The 17,234-nt window shown below is 35.1% G+C and overlaps 1 protein-coding gene across 1 annotated transcript in view; it reads left to right on the plus strand.

The window, feature by feature from the left end:
• The window catches only part of LOC144981147 (uncharacterized), a 132,649-nt gene extending 118,557 nt beyond the window's left edge, over window positions 1-14,092 (plus strand). The window contains exon 3 of the mRNA XM_078929295.1: window positions 11,495-14,092. Coding sequence (XP_078785421.1) covers window positions 11,495-13,736 — 2,242 coding nt within the window. The 3' untranslated portion in view covers window positions 13,737-14,092. The remainder of the gene's footprint in view (window positions 1-11,494) is intronic.
• Window positions 14,093-17,234: the final 3,142 nt, after the last annotated feature.

Consider the following 17,234-nt stretch of genomic DNA (forward strand, 5'->3'; position numbering starts at 1 on the left):
TGAGTATGGTGAGTGAGAGAATGCAAGTAAAGGGCCTTTTCCAAAGACTCTACTATGCGCCGAGCGCGAGGCTCGAACACAGGACCTTCCGATCCGAAAGCGAGTGTCATATATACCACACGACTACATAGCCGCACAATAATATGATTCCATTTGCCCTGCTGGGGGAATATTATATGAAACATTGTCAACCGCAGTGAGCATGGTAAATCCACGGCAATGCGCAATATGAATGTTCATGTTTTAGATTAATATTGTCACCAACAAGTGACCAGATGAATCAGATAATGATAATGTCAACAACAACCCGTGACCCCCCCCCCCCCCCCCCCCCCGCTATTGTCATGGAATAAGGACAGGAAATTGCCCATCGTCAACATGCTGGAGGGAGGACAAAAAACCGGACCAAGTTTTTAAGACAGCGAAACGAATATTAAACGACGATGTATTAAACTCTTTCGATGGATTTGATCAACATCGTTATCGCGATAATGAATATTTGCCTCAGTTCTGTTGTTATATATTATATGTCCGATATATTGAGCCTAATTAATGAGCCTCTAATAGCTATGTAAATATATATATATATATAATATATATATATATATATATATATATATATATTATATATATATATTAATATATTCTATATATATATATATATATATATAATATATATATATATATATATATATATATATATATATATATATAGTATGCGCTTGGCGCAGAAGCTCACAACATTGCCATCCGGAAGTATAACGGACCAACACACAAAACTCTGTGTAACCTTAAACGTTTATAGTCTGGTTAATACAGTTTAGTAAGAATTACTCATAACCGCGGATGGCAAAAAACAGTAACAAAGACCTAAGTGACGTCATCTTCGAACTATCTATCTATCTATCTATCTATCTATATATATATATATATATATATATATATATATATATATATATGAATACTCAACAAAGAACATCCCGAACCCGACAAGCAAACAATACCTACACACAATCATAAACAACAATAACGATTACACACATTTCCCGTAGATTGTCCTAGTGACATGAAACAGTACTTTAGAATTAAACAATAATAATTATGCTTGAAATGTTTATATATATATATATATATATATATATATATATATATATATATATATATATATATATAGAATGCAAATTGTCACTCACATTTTTTGTGGCCGAGACGTTCGTTTCTGTGTCTCTTTACACGTCCTCAGTCGCGTAATCCTTAATATATATATATATATATATATATATATATATATATATATGTGTGTGTGTGTGTGTGTTTGTGTGTGTGTGTGATATTACAATATGTTCAAAAGTAAGCTCACACTTATTTCATCCTTTATATCTTTGAACACAATCCAAGCAATGTGTTGTTTTATATACCATTCGAAAGGTCAATCAATTACCCATTTAATCAAAGTATTTATTTTCCTGTCGTTACGTTCAATCAAAGGTTACAACGCTTAATTTTTGAAACACGAATATTTCGACTTTGTAAAATAATACATTGCGCATTGACCATATAGATATTTCGAAGTTGACGTCACTCGGGTCTTTGTTATTGTTTTTTGCTATCCGCGTTTATGAGTAATTCTCACTAAACTGTATTAATCTGACTATAAACGATCATGATTACACATAGTTTTGTGTGTCGGTCCGTTATACTTCCGGATGGCAATGTTGTGAACTTCTTAGCCAGCGCATACTATCTATAGATAGAATGAAGTTGACGTCACTCGGGCCTTTGGTATTGTTTTTTTGCCATCCGCGTTTATGAGTAATTCTCACTAAACTGTATTAATCAGACTATAAACGATCATGGATACACATAAATTTGTGTTTGGGTCGGGTTATACTTCCGAATGGCAATGTTGTGAACTTCTTAGCCAAGCCCATACTATCTATAGGAAAAGCAAAGCCCCAGCAACGAACTGAAGGCAGTTCAATAGTAGCAGACGTCAAGTGGGAGATTTACACCAATGTACAAATTCAATAACTTTCTTGAAATAAGAGTGTCTTCACATTATGATTTGGTAAACAAATACCCTACAGTATCCGTCATTTTATACTTTGATAATACGCTTCAACAGTCGTGACGTCACTTCCCTCGTAATGACGCATTGTAACTTAGTAACTGGTTCTAAACTATCGGAACAATGGCGGACGCCCTTATGAGATATTTCTCCGACGAGCATAAAAGCGTATCCAGAGGAAAAAGAAACATTATAAATCTGATCATGTTTTGACTTTTACACATTCTGATCACAAGACATATGAAAAGTTCCAGCCAGCATGAAAAGTACCGATTTTCTTTGTTTAGAACCACGATGGACGCCGTTGCCGGGCGACGTGACATCAGACTATTGAATCCAATTAAGTATACCGTCGCTATCCCCCCCCCCCCCCAAATAAAAAGCATGTATAGATAGTTCGAAGTTGACGTCACTCAGGTCTTTGTTATTGTTTCTTGCCATCCGCGTTTATGAGTTATTCTCACAAAACTGTATTAACCTGACTATGAACGATCATGATTACATACAGTTTTGTGTGTTGGCCAGTTATACTTCCTGATGGCAATGTTGTGAACTTCTTAGCCAAGCGCAAACTATCTATAGAATTCATGTTGAGGATCGTGTGCACGTTTTTTAGGACATCTTTAGGCTGCGGTTTCTGTTGCAGAATATTCACGCAGGTTTCGTGGAGATAGATCAAAGATGACGTCACTCAGGTCTTTGTTATTGTTTTTATTTATTTATTTTGTTTTGTTTTGCCATCCACGTTTATGAGTAATTCTAATTAAACTGTATGTATTAACCAGACTATAAACGTTCAAGGTTACACATAGTTGGTCCGTTGTACTTCTGGATGGCAATGTCGTGAGCTTTTTCGCCAAGCGCATACTTTATATACCTCAAAGACTAGTTATAAATCAATCTAGAAACACGCCGACCCAGAGAAGAACGAAGAAAACAACCGTTTGTCCAATGAAAACGTCTGCCGACAGACATGACTATTTAACAAGAAGAACGGTAATGTAACTGTTGCTGCTCGAAGCTCAAAGAAATAAATATCAATGTGAAATTGAATGTAAGCTTCAATTTTATTATACGAAAACAGATAAAATGGACGTTTCGGGTTTCCCCTTTATGAACAAAACAGGATGAATGATGAAACACTACAGACGAATGAGATAATGTGGTAGTGGCGTTGTTAAGATGTTTGGCGCCCCAAGTAAAAAGCTTCGGATATTGCGCTATTTACATAATCAAATGCTTCCTGTTAATATATAGAATAAAAGGCAGGCGATATTAACACTTGTGTCGGATAACATTGGAAACAATTATACGCGATTACGATTACGATTACTTCTTTTGCTCTGCATTCTTTATTAGAATATTGTCATTGATGAGCAATATTATCCCTCTCCTTACCACCACCTATTGGAAAATCGTCACATTTGTCACGATACAACCGTCATTAGGGACAGCGTGGCTCAGCGGTACGGTCTTTGCTTCGTACCCGAAAGGTACCGTTCAATCACCCGCCGCTGCGTTGTGTGGCCTTGAGCAAGTCACCTCGCCCTAGCTCACTTTGCGGCGCTGCTCTGCGGCTTACGCCTGGATTATTCCAGTCTTCCCTTGGAAAAGACCATAAAGACAAATTTCCCCTTGGGGATGAATAAAGGGAATTTTATTTTATTTATTTATTTTTATTGTTCTCATCCAGATTTCATTTCTTTTTGCTATAGCTATCAAACGGTGACATTCTGTAATAGATCTCATATTGTCGAACAATATTATTATGTATAGATAGTTCGAAGATGACGTCACTCAGGTCTTTGGTATTGTTTTTTGCCATCCGCGTTTATGAGTAATGCTCACTGAACTGTATTTACCCGACTATAAACGTTCATGGATGTGTGTCGGTCCGTTATACTTCCGGATGGCAATGTTGTGAGCTTCTTAGCCAAGCGCATACTATCTATAGGATGTGCTTGTTGTTTTTTCTGTTTGAGCAAGACATGTCTGTTTTTGTGTTGGGTGTGTGTGACGTTTTGGGGAAAATTCTGAAAATGGCTGGTAAGGAGAGAGTTAATTGAGATCAGTGGATCATGTGTGTAGTTTTATTAGTTTCGATAAGACCTTAGGTTATTGTGAATGCATATATATATATATATATATATATATATATATATATATATATATATATATGTGTGTGGTGTGTGTGTGTGTGTGTGTGTGTGTGTGTGTGACCCTTCGCCTCAAAACGGTATCGTGTCGGGATGGACCAGATGCTAAAATGTCCAATTATAGTTAAAATATGAATTATTGATATTTAGCACTCTAAGATAGGATATTCATTCTCCTCTATAAAGCATCCAAACTCCTCAAGTCTGATATTTCTAACTAAAAATTCAATTTTCAACAACTTAATCATCCCGACATAATACCGTTTTGAGACGAGGGGTCACATATGGAATGACAAACAATTATCTACAACTTGGAAACTAGAAAACTCCAAAATTGCATCCCTGTCATATTGCATTGATCTTTTATATGTAAAATGTATTGATTCATCATCTTCATAATGTTCTTCTCTTATTTTTCTTCTCTTATTTTTCTTCTCTTCCAATCTTTTCACCTAGTCTCGCTCAACTCAGAGTTCCTCTTTCTACTCCTCCGTCCCCTCCTCATCCTCATTCCTGTTTCTCCTCCTTCCCCTCTTCTTCCTCTTTCCCCCTCCTTCTCCTCCACCTTCTTGCTCTTTTTCTTCTTCTTCTTGCTCTTCTTTTACTTCTTCTTCTTCTTCTTCTTCTTCTTCTTCTTCTTTCTTCTTCTTCTCTTCTTCTCTTCTTCTTCTTCTCTTCTCTTCTCTTTTCTTCTTCTCTTTTTCTTCTTCTTCTTCTTCTTCTTCTTCTTCTTCTTCTTCTTCTTCTTCTCTTCTTCTTCTTCTTCTTCTTCTTCTTCTTCTCTTCTTCTTCTTCTTCTTCTTCTCTTCTTCTTCTTTCTTCTTCTTCTTCTTTTCTTCTTCTTCTTCTTCTTCTCTTCTTCTTCTTCTTCTTCTTCTTCTCTTCTTCTTCTTCTTCTTCTTCTTCTTCTTCTTCTTCTTCTTCTTCTTCTTCTTTCTTCTTCTTCTTCTTCTTCTTCTTCTTCTTCTTCTTCTTCTTCTCTTCTTCTTCTTCTTCTTCTTCTTCTTCTTCTTCTTCTTCTTCTTCTTCTTCTTCTTCTTCTTCTTCTTCTTCTTCTTCTTCTTCTTCTTCTTCTTCTTCTTCTTCTTCTTCTTCTTCTTCTTCTTCTTCTTCTTCTTCTTCTTCTTCTTCTTCTTCTTCTTCTTCTTCTTCTTCTCTTTCTTCTTCTTCTCTTCTTCTTCTTCTTCTTCTTCTTCTTCTTCTTCTTCTTCTTCTTCTTCTTCTTCTTCTTCTTCTTCTTCTTCTTTCTTCTTCTTCTTTCTTCTTCTTCTTCTTCTTCTTCTTCTTCTTCTTCTTCTTCTTCTCTTCTTCTTCTTCTTCTTCTTCTTCTTCTTCTTCTTCTTCTTCTTCTTCTTCTTCTTCTTCTTCTTCTTTCTTCTTCTTCTTCTTCTTCTTCTTCTTCTTCTTCTTCTTCTTCTTCTTCTTCTTCTTCTTCTTCTTCTTCTTCTTCTTCTTCTTTCTTCTTCTTCTTCTTCTTCTTCTTCTTCTTCTTCTTCTTCTTCTTCTTCTTCTTTCTTCTTCTTCTTCTTCTTCTTCTTCTTCTTCTTTCTTCTTCTTCTTCTTCTTCTTCTTCTTCTTCTTCTTCTTCTCTTCTTCTTCTTCTTTCTTCTTCTTCTTCTTCTTCTTCTTCTTCTTCTTCTTCTTCTTTCTTCTTCTTCTTCTTTCTTCTCTTTCTTCTTCTTCTCTTCTCTTCTTCTTCTTCTTCTTCTTCTTCTTCTTCTTCTTCTCTTGAAACGATGATATGGATTTATCATTTTTTCCAAATTTTCCTGCAGGGTAAAAGCTTCTTGACATTTGATTTAGCCATAGACTAAACACAACATCTTTAGTATCGATGCAAATTTGTCATTTATTTGTATGTTGGTAGATATTGTGTTTTTGCCGCCGTATCAGATAATTGCCAATAAACTTTCCTGCTCTAATGATTGTTGATTTGGTCGTCATAATCGTTGTTTGTTCTGTTGTTGTTGTTGTTGTCGCTGTTGTTGTTGTTGTTGTTGTTGTTGTTGTCGCTGTTGTTGTTGCCATAGCCTTTTTTTTTGTTATTGATTTTGGTTTATAGTAATTATTTATAAAGAATTGAACTGGAGAGGGGGGGGGGGCGAGGTTGATGTCTGTGCTTTTTATTTTTTACTGTTTTTTTTGTTTTTTATTTTTGATTTAATTAGTTTGTTGTTGTTTATTTCAGGGTTTTGTTTTCTCTCTATTATTACTGCTTTGTAAAGTTTGGTATTTTGATGGCAAGGTTGTCTGATTAATTTCAAATAAAATAACCGCAGGATAATTGAAAATATTGAACATATGTGACCCATCGTCTCAAAATGGTATTATGTCGGAACGAACCATTTGCTTAAAAGCCGAATTTAATGTTAAACTGGTCAAACATATAAATTGTAGGCATTTGCACCCTAAAATATGGTATCCATTTTCCTCAATAAATCATATAAACTCAACATAAGTCTGATATTTCTAGCTATAAATTCAATTTTCAACATTTTAACCAACCCGACTTAATACCGTTTTGAGAGGAAGGGTCACATTTTAAGACAATGTTCTAAGATTTTGGTGGGGAAAGGAGGGAAGAGGTCATTGCTCCTGTCGTAGGAATTCTTGATTCAGAATTTAAAGCATTGTCTTGTTCAAAATGTAATTAATAATGAGATGAGATTTCTCATCAGGAAAATAATTTTGGAAGCAAACCAGTTCAAGAATAATGATTTATTCTTTAAAGTTCATTTTCGTTAAAATAATATATGTGATCAGTCTTTGAAATACAATTTTTAAAAATTATTTCAGTGTCTTCTTGCTCAGACAATGAATGCGGCTATGTGGTCAAGTGGTTTGACACTCGCTTAAGGATCGGAAGGTCCTGGTTTCGATCATAGTTGAGTCCTTGGAGAAGGCTCTTTAATCACATTCTCTCACTGTACTCAGGTGTAAAATGAGTACCTGGCGGTGTCTTTGTCCGAAAGATTGTAATATCGCCTAACAGGCGGCATTCCCGTCCCGTCTCTATCTCTCTCTGTCTCTCTCTCCCCCTCTCTCTCTCTCTCTCTCTCTCTCTCTCTCTATCTCTCCCTGTCTCTTTCCCTGTCTCTATCTCTCTCTGTGTCTCTCTCTGTGTGTGTCTCTCTCTCTCTGTCTCTCTCTCTCTCTGTGTCTCTCTCTCTCTGTCTCTCTCTATGTCTCTCTCTTACTTTCTTCCCCCCCCCCCTCGACGCATGCATTTATTGTATCTCAAATTTTATAACTTAAGCTTCACATTCTGTTCAAAGCATCGAGTTGAAACCATAATAATATCTAACACCGTCTTGAGGATATTGGTCACATATGTGACCCATCGTCTCAAAAATATATTATGTCGGGATGGACAAGGTCCTGAAAGGGCAATTTTAAGCTTAACTGGTCAAGAAAACGAAATTTTGGTTTTCCACACTTTAAAATTCTATATTTTTTCTTTCAATAATCCATACATGGACTCAATCCACGTCTGATGTTTTTGGTCATAGATTCTATTCTCAGAACTTTGACCATCCCGACTTAATACCGGTTTCAGGCGGCGGGTCACATATTATCTGCGTGCATAATTTGCACCACGCCCCGAATTAGGGCAGTTCAAATCCCACTTCCCTCCCTCTCTACCTAATCCATTCAACAATGATATAATATGATATCTATCTAGATGCGATTTGCAACCAAAAGAACAGCTCGCTAGCGAGGTATTATAATACGATACAGTCCCACTAATATCTCACTTTGATGCATTGCGTGTTGGTTGAGATCTTTTGATCCGATTAAAAACGACAAAGAATCCTGGGACAAAAAAATAAATCAGAAATAATCAAAACCGGAAGACAAAAAACCTACAATAGTCTATTTCCGGTTTGAGATGAGAGAGGGAGGACGAAGGGTCTTCTATTGCGCCATCGGCCATTGAATTCTCCACAGGCATTCTGTATAAAGGGAACATCAAACACAAATCTACGTTCGTTGTATCGACAAGACAAATATATTTGCCCTGAAAATGGCTTACTAACTTTGATAGAGAACTAAAATTTCTTTGAGATTTAGACATTGGATTATTTATTATTTTTGTTTCCGTTTTACAATGCGATTTTTGCGGCGATAATGTGGTCTAGTGGTATGACACCCACTTTCGGATCGGAAGGTCCTAGGTTCCAGCCTCGCTCGGGGCATACTTAAGTCCTCGGAAAAGGCTCCTTACTCACATTATCTCACCGTACTCGGGTGTAAAATGGGTAACTGCCTCTTTAACAGCGTTGTACTGTCGGAAAAGAAACATTTTGTAGTATTGCCTAAAGGCGTCATGATGTCTCGTTCTGCATGTTACGTGTTGCTGTTGGCCAGGGAGCCTTTGTAAAGCGCTTTGAGCACATTTAGTGGATATTGCTCTTTTTAAAAGCTCCAGTAAACATATGATTTAGTCAATCGGGAAAAATGTTCAATAACTTCAGTAGTTTATGAATGTATATGTTGCTGCTCGTAGCTCGAAGAAATAAATACAATGTGAAATTGAATGTAAGCTTCAATTTAAAACAGATCATATGGACGCTTCGGGTTTCCCCTTTATAAAAAAACAGGATGAATGAAAGGCTAAAAACGAATGAGATATTGTGGTAGTGGCGTTGTTGGGATGAATAAACCATTGGATAATGCGCTATATAAAAGCTCAAGGAAGCACATGGTTTAGTCAATCATGAAAAAGGCTTATTCATCTTGGGGGAGCGCTTAATGCTAAATGCTTTCATTGGAAAGAGTGGATCTTATTTCTTAAATCAAAAACATAAATAAATCAGTTTTCCTTATTCTGATAATTGCGACTTTATTCCAATTTCTTACGTTTATTTATTCAGATAGAATAAAACACTGACGCGTTGCGTCAAAAATTGGATTCAATAGTCTGATGTCACGTCGCCCAGCAACGTCGGCCATCGTGGTTCTAAACAAAGAAAATCTGTACTTATAATTCTTCATGCTGGCTAGAACTTTTCATATGTCTTGTGATCATAATGTGTAAAAGTCAAAACATGATCAAATTTATAATGTTTTTTTTCCCTCTGGAAACGCTGTTATGCTCGTCGGAGAAATAATATTTCATAAGGGCGTCCGCCATTGTTCCGATAGTTTAGAGCCAGTTACTAAGTTACCATGCGTCATTACGAGGGAAGTGACGTTACGACTGTTGAAGAGTATATCGTCTTAGAAATTATTTTAAAAAGCAAACCAAAATTAACAAAAGCAGAAGCAAACAAGAGAAAACATTGTTCATTAAACTGACCTTTAATTTTTAAAAATAAGTACCTACCATAACACAATCAAGATTCATTATTCCATTTCTATAAATTATTTTCTGAAGTTTCAAAGAATTTTGTAAAGGCGGATTTTGATATTGAATTATAAAGGAAATGACTTTGGCTTGATCTTCGCTGAATTAGACTTAATCTCTTTGATCGTCATTGCCTTTTTAACATTACGTAACTTTGTGCACTAAGTAATATATATATATATATATATATATATATATATATATATATATATATATATATAATATATATATATGGTCGCCATAAATTCTTAACCTTACATTTATACATTTTTATGTATCCCATCACGTCTATGAACAAATTTCCATTTTTTGGATGAATAAAGTATATTATTATTCTATTATTATTATTATTATTATTATTATTATTATTATTATTATTATTATTATTATTATTATTATTATTATTATTATTAATACGAGATGTCTGTGACCTGTCGCCTATGAAAGGTTTTATGTCGGGATGGACCTGATGTCAAAAAGGCTTTCTTGTTTGTTTTTTTTGTTGAAAAATTGAGCTTTTATATAATCCAATTATTTTTTATTATGTCAGTGCATTCAATTTCATATTTCTTTTCCAAAATAACTACTGGGGAATCCGCAATATTTGAGAAATAAAGGCTCTTTGGAAAAGGCAGTCATCTGTTAGACTTATTATACTATTGTATGAGGGGTGAAGTGGCCGAGTGGTTAAGGCATTGCACTGTGATACGGAAGGACCCGGGTTCGAGCCCCGCTTCAGACACTTTCGTTTTTTTCCTTGAGCAAGATTATAAACCCCCAATTTGCTCACTTGGACAACATGGGTGATTCCTGTTGACATCAGACATCTTGTTTGATGAGTTATCTATATTCCTTCGTGGAATGCCTAGGCGACGATATCTTATGATGTCGTGGCGAAAAAGGCATAATATATATTTTTTTTTTAAATAGAGAATATAACGCTCTCAATGTGCCTGTGCCTCTTGCATTTCATATCCATTTTGAATCAAACTTTATCATTGTTTTATCCTCATTTCACACCCCCCCCCCCCCCCCCCCCCCTTCCCCCTTCGTTTAAATACCCATCAAAACCTCCTTCCAATTTCACGGTCCATCCTATACGCCATTAGGATAATCTATCATTCACCGATCATAGTACTTGCCACATCATCATAAAACACACACACACACACACACACACACACACACACACACACACACAAATAGTAGTCCTTCGGAGCCATAGGCCCACGGAGCCGGAGTTTATCTCGGTTTCTTTAGCGTGAAACGGACAATAGCAAAACGCTTCAACAGTCGTAACGTCACTTCCATCGTAATGACGCATGGTAACTTAATGACTTACTCTAAACTATCGGAACAATGGCGGACGCCCTTATGAAATATTTCTCCGACGAGCATAAAAGCGTATCCAGAGGGGAAAAAAACCCATTATAAATCTGATCATGTTTTGACTTTTACACATTCTGATCACAAGACATATGAAAAGTTCTAGCCAGCATGAAGAATAAAAAGTGCCGATTTTCTTTGTTTAGAACCGCGATGACCGCCGTTGCTGGGCGACGTGACATCAGACTATTGAATCCAATTGTTCGTTTACTTATCGTGGCTCAGCCGTACAGTCTTCCCTTGGAATAGACCCTAGAGACAAATTTCCCCTATGGGATAAATAAAGGGAATTTTATTTTTATTGTTTGTTTTTTTTTATAGGACATTAGCGTTGTCTCTGTCCGAAAAAAATGCAATATCACCTAAAAGGCGTCATGCCCCGTCCTACATGTTAAATGTTGCCGTTGGCCAGGGACCCATTGTAAATCATTTGAGCAAATTTAGTGGATTTGCGCTATATAAAAGCCCAATTTACTTTATTTTAAATATAAATTTGTTTTAACTATTTCTCTTTCTTTCCATTCTTTTATTCAACAGGCTTGAGGTGGTTGACGGAGAAGTGCAAAAACGTCTCGCCAATTTTAAGGAGAAAAAGTCTATAGATTCCATCGGGAGCTTCTTCATCAAACGTGATACACGACAAGCCGCTCTCCACAAAGCAAAGAACATCGCTGAAATCTTGTCGGAATACAATCATGACAAGCGAGGAATCGACTCCATCGGCAGCAGTTTCGTCAAAAAGTCTTTCGACTCGATTGGAAATTCATTCATCAAGAGAGGTCTGGACCCTATTGGTAACTCATTCGTGAAGAAAGGAATTGATTCCATAGGAAGTTCATTTGTAAAAAAAGGATTAGACCCAATAGGCAATTCATTTGTGAAGAAAGGTTTTGATTCCATAGGCAGTTCATTTGTCAAGAAAGGATTGGACCCGATTGGTAACTCATTCGTGAAGAAAGGAATTGATTCAATAGGAAGTTCATTTGTCAAGAAAGGATTAGACCCAATAGGCAATTCATTTGTTAAAAAAGGAATTGACTCCATAGGAAGTTCATTTGTGAAGAAAGGATTAGATCCAATTGGTAACTCATTCGTGAAGAAAGGAATTGATTCAATAGGAAGTTCATTTGTCAAGAAAGGTTTAGACCCAATAGGTAATTCATTTGTTAAAAAAGGAATTGACTCCATAGGAAGTTCATTTGTGAAGAAAGGATTAGATCCAATTGGTAACTCATTCGTGAAGAAAGGAATTGATTCAATAGGAAGTTCATTTGTCAAGAAAGGTTTAGACCCAATAGGCAATGCATTTGTTAAGAAAAGTTTTGATGCCATAGGCAGTTCATTTGTTAAGAAAGGAATTGATTCCATAGGAAGTTCATTCGTCAAGAAAGGTTTAGACCCAATAGGCAATGCATTTGTTAAGAAAGGTTTTGATGCCATAGGAAGTTCATTTGTCAAGAAAGGTTTAGACCCAATTGGTAACTCATTCGTGAAGAAAGGAATTGATTCTATAGGCAGTTCATTTGTCAAGAAAGGTTTAGACCCAATAGGCAATTCGTTTGTTAAAAAAAGTTTTGATGCCATAGGCAGTTCATTTGTTAAGAAAGGAATAGATTCCATAGGAAGTTCATTCGTCAAGAAAGGTTTAGACCCAATAGGCAATGCATTTGTTAAGAAAGGTTTTGATGCCATAGGAAGTTCATTTGTCAAGAAAGGTTTAGACCCAATTGGTAACTCATTCGTGAAGAAAGGAATTGATTCTATAGGCAGTTCATTTGTCAAGAAAAGTTTTGATGCCATAGGCAGTTCATTTGTAAAGAAAGGATTAGATCCTATTGGTAACTCATTCGTGAAGAAAGGAATTGATTCTATAGGCAGTTCATTTGTCAAGAAAAGTTTTGATGCCATAGGCAGTTCATTTGTTAAGAAAGGATTAGACCCTATTGGTAATTCATTCGTGAAGAAAGGATTAGATCCTATTGGTAATTCATTCGTGAAGAAAGGAATTGATTCCATAGGAAGTTCATTTGTCAAGAAAGGTTTAGACCCAATAGGCAATTCATTTGTCAAGAAAGTATTTGATTCCATAGGCAATTCGTTTGTCAAAAAAGGTTTAGATTCAATTGGCAATTCTTTTATCAAGAAGAACTTAGATACCATTGGGAATAGGTATGTGAGGCGACCAATTGATTCAATCAGCAGCTCTTTTATAAAAAGGAATTCTAACGCCAACACCGAGGAAGAACTAAGAAAATATTTACATTCAAAAGAGAATCTTTCACATCTGAATCGACAAAACCTCCGGGGATTTTTGCCGCATTATCAGCCATTCAGAACCGGTACTTCATGGTATCAACAGAGAATTATTCCACAAATAGACCTCTCCAAAACCCCAAATCAACAGCGTTCCAGGAGAAGTGCATCACGGACAGTTTACAAAATTGGAGATACGTTGTTCACCTGGCCGTCACTCCACAGAATATCCCCAAAGCCCGTAGACCATCTGAGTCTCAAGGAAGTGGACAAGATTTTGAAGTTTGTTGAGACACAAATGTTACACAATGCGGTTTCGCAGATTGACGATTTGGTTGGAGACAATAATAACAATGAAAGCAATGAAGAATTGTTAAAAATATTGACAAACTATGAAGAGAAAAACAACGAAGCGAAAAGGGAAAATGTAGCCGGCAAAAGTTCCTTTAAACGGCCTTTGTTTTATGACCGTGATAGTTATAAATTTAAGTTACCTTCTGAATATTACACACTTAATCTAAAGTAATCCGGGATCAAGAAACTGTTTTGGGTGTTTTAAAGAACTGAACAAAGTGCAAGTTTTTTTTTAGTTATAAAAAATATTACTATATTAGTTGCGTTAAACGAAGATTAGACCTTAAACGTATGCTTAAACGCACTAATTATGATATTAAAAGGGTATAAAATACTTGGAACAACTAACGTTTCTACGACAACGATACAAGAATAAAAACTGGAGTTAATGATAATATGGAATTATTAAAATTTGTGAGTGATATACTTGTGAAATAAGTTCTAGCTCCTGAGAAGAATGTGATTCTATGTCTGTGTGTGTGTGTGTTTGTGTGTATGTGTTTGTGTGTGTGTTTGTGTGTGTGCGTGGTGTATCTGATAGACGTATGTAACCCATCGCCTCAAAACAGTATAATTTCGGGGTGATTAAGTTGTTGAATTTAGAAATTATATCAAAAAATGTAAAAGTAGTTCTTCAGAGAAAATTATATCCATGACGCTGGAATTCTTTCCCGTTTCTTTCTATAGCGTGATATGGACAATAGCAATCCTTGCTACCCGGTGGACAGAACGTTAGTCTCTCGCACAGTACCTTCGACCAGATGTGACAGACTACCCAACTACCCAATCACCGCTCTGCTGACCAGGAATGGGAGAAAGGGGAGGGGGGTGGGTTGGTGGGAGACTATCGACTTCACGCGGGAATAATCTTGGTTCTCTTGAGTGTGAAGTTGGAAATGGAATTTATGGCCAAAAAATGTAAGACTGAGTTAGTCAATAGGTTTCACTGAGGGTAAATCAAAATATTGAAAATTAAAGTGAAAACAAAAACATTTTTATACCGATCGTCTGCACGGATTTACCATGGTCAAAGCGTTTCGCAATAGTACATTTATTATTCCCCCAGCAGCCCATGATATGGAACAATAATATAAAGGTTAATTTTAAACGATCTTTTATATATATATATATATATATATATATATATATATATATATATATATATATATTTAGCTGGGTCTGTTATATCTGGAGTAAACTACGTTGCATCCTATCAAAAGGGTATCAAGAAATCGCTATTGTCCTTTTCCCGCTGTAGAAACTGGAAAAAATTCCGGCTCCACGGGGCTTATAACAGGGAAGTACAGTTTTGAAAAAAAATCAATATTTTGAGGTTTTCCAATAGTTAAGATTTTAGAGAAATTGAGGATCCAATGGTGGTTAATCAAAGATCATATGATATATATATATATATATATATATATATATATATAATATATATATATATATAATATATATATATATATATATATATATATATATATATATATGAGTGTTGGTGGGTACTTGGAGGTACGAGAGTGTCTGGATAATGTTGGTTAGAGCTAATATAAAATATAAATGGGGTCACTCACTTATATTATGTTGCTGAAACACATGTTTCTGTGGTTTCCATCTACAGGTGTTTCGGCCATTTAAAAGTGAGTGACTCCATTTATATTATATATATATATATATATATATATATATATATATATATACATATATATATATATATATATATATATATATATATATATATATATATATATATACCTTCTATTCTCAAAAATCATCTCGCTCTTGTATGGACATTCCATAAAATGCCATTTTCCGTACAACTCTTGTCTTCATGTTCAAGAATTTATTGGAGCTAGAACTTCTTTCATACATAATATCTTCTTTATTTTTACTTACTTTGGCAACTTTGTTCTCCACAATAACTGTTACACTTGTACATACGTGATTGTTATCATGATGCCAATATTATGAAATCAACAAAGGCCAATTCGAAAGGTGAAACAATATTTAAGCATATATGTTATATTATCTATATACAATGAAAAGAATTAGGGTTGATTTTTTGTTGTTGTATGAAATCCCAAACAAAACATTGTTTTTTGTTTTGGAAAAAAAGGAAAGTACATGAATAGACTTTTACTTGTGTCGAGAGACAGCGGATTGATGGATATGTGACTCATCGTCTGAAAACGGAATTATGTAGAGATGGACCAAATGCTAAAACGTAAAATGAAATCCAAACTGATCAAAATTATGAAATATTGGATTTTAGCATTCTAAAAACTGGTTGAAATTATGAAATTTTGGATTTCATTATTCTAAAAACTGATTGAAATTATGAAATATTGTTTTTTGCAGTCTAAAAATCGAGTTTAGCTCTTCTCATTTAAAAAAAAAGAAATATACTCAACCCAAGTCTGATAATTTTGGCTACAACTTCAGCACCTTTATCATCCCGACATAATACCGTTTTGAGTCGATGGGTCATATATTCCAACCTGACTACCCCCCCCCCCTCCCCCCCTACCCCATCCCCCCATTTGATGGTTGAGATCAAAACTCTTGTATAAACCAATAATCGAAAAATCGTTTGTTGAGTTTTGTTTTGTTTTTGTTTTTTCCCGCAACAAATGATATCAATATTTCGATGAACATTGTGTCGTCAAAAGATGAAACTTGTACACCTATTAGTTTCGATGAAACGAAAACCCAGCACCGTATTTATTACATCTAAACTATCAGTGTTAATAAAATCCTGTAGGTTTTTTTTTGTTTGTTTGTTTTTTGTTTTTGTTTTTTGGCTGTCTTGTAAAATTTAGACATTGTCGCTTAATTTGAGTTTTGATCCCAGCCATTGATTGCATTGATGCCTATTTATAGATCAACATTAGATAGCCAGTACGGGGTCATGTTTGTATTCACATATACATTATAAGACAAATAAAATGCTTGTTAATCTTTTATTATTGGAATTACGGAATGCAGAATTCAAATGATTCAAATGAATAATTAAAGCAATTTTTAAAATATTTTTTCTACGTATTAGAAGAAAAGTTTCGTTCTATTTACAAACATATTCTCATAGGTATCGACATTGCTTGGCATACGATGGAATACTTAGTATGTAACAATAACGCAAACTTGTACTCAACTCTCTCCTTACCAAAAATTTTCAGGATTTTTCCAAAAATGTCATAACTATTCAACACAAAAATTAATTTCTTTACATTTTAACTCAGAAGCAATTTTGTGCAGAAAAATAAGCTTTACAAAACAGCATCGAATTAATACGACTAAAACAAAGATTTTTCTCCAAATTTTGTGATTTACAAAATAAATCTGAAAAAGAAAAATGTCCATTGAATCGTAACGAATGTGACCATTTTCCTGTAGTTGGTATGGAGAGGTTTAAAACTTGATTATTTACATTAAAATTTATTTTTGAAACTAATGAAGAACCCGGCAATGTTTGTGGAGAAATAAATTCTATGAAGAAGAGGAATTCATCTATTCTAATTATCATGCTCTGTTTATTGTAAAAATTAACATAGATAAAACGAATCTTTTGAACCATCAACGATTAACATCGATTAAGTAATAAAGTCTGTAGGTGCGAGCAAATGAATCTGGCAACTAGACCGCCCACGGAGCGATCCCTAACATCGGGTAA

Source organism: Berghia stephanieae, chromosome 10, assembly GCF_034508935.2.
Source record: "Berghia stephanieae isolate SIO BIC M18660-M18661 chromosome 10, UCSD_Bste_1.3, whole genome shotgun sequence".
Lineage (NCBI taxonomy): Eukaryota > Metazoa > Mollusca > Gastropoda > Nudibranchia > Aeolidiidae > Berghia > Berghia stephanieae.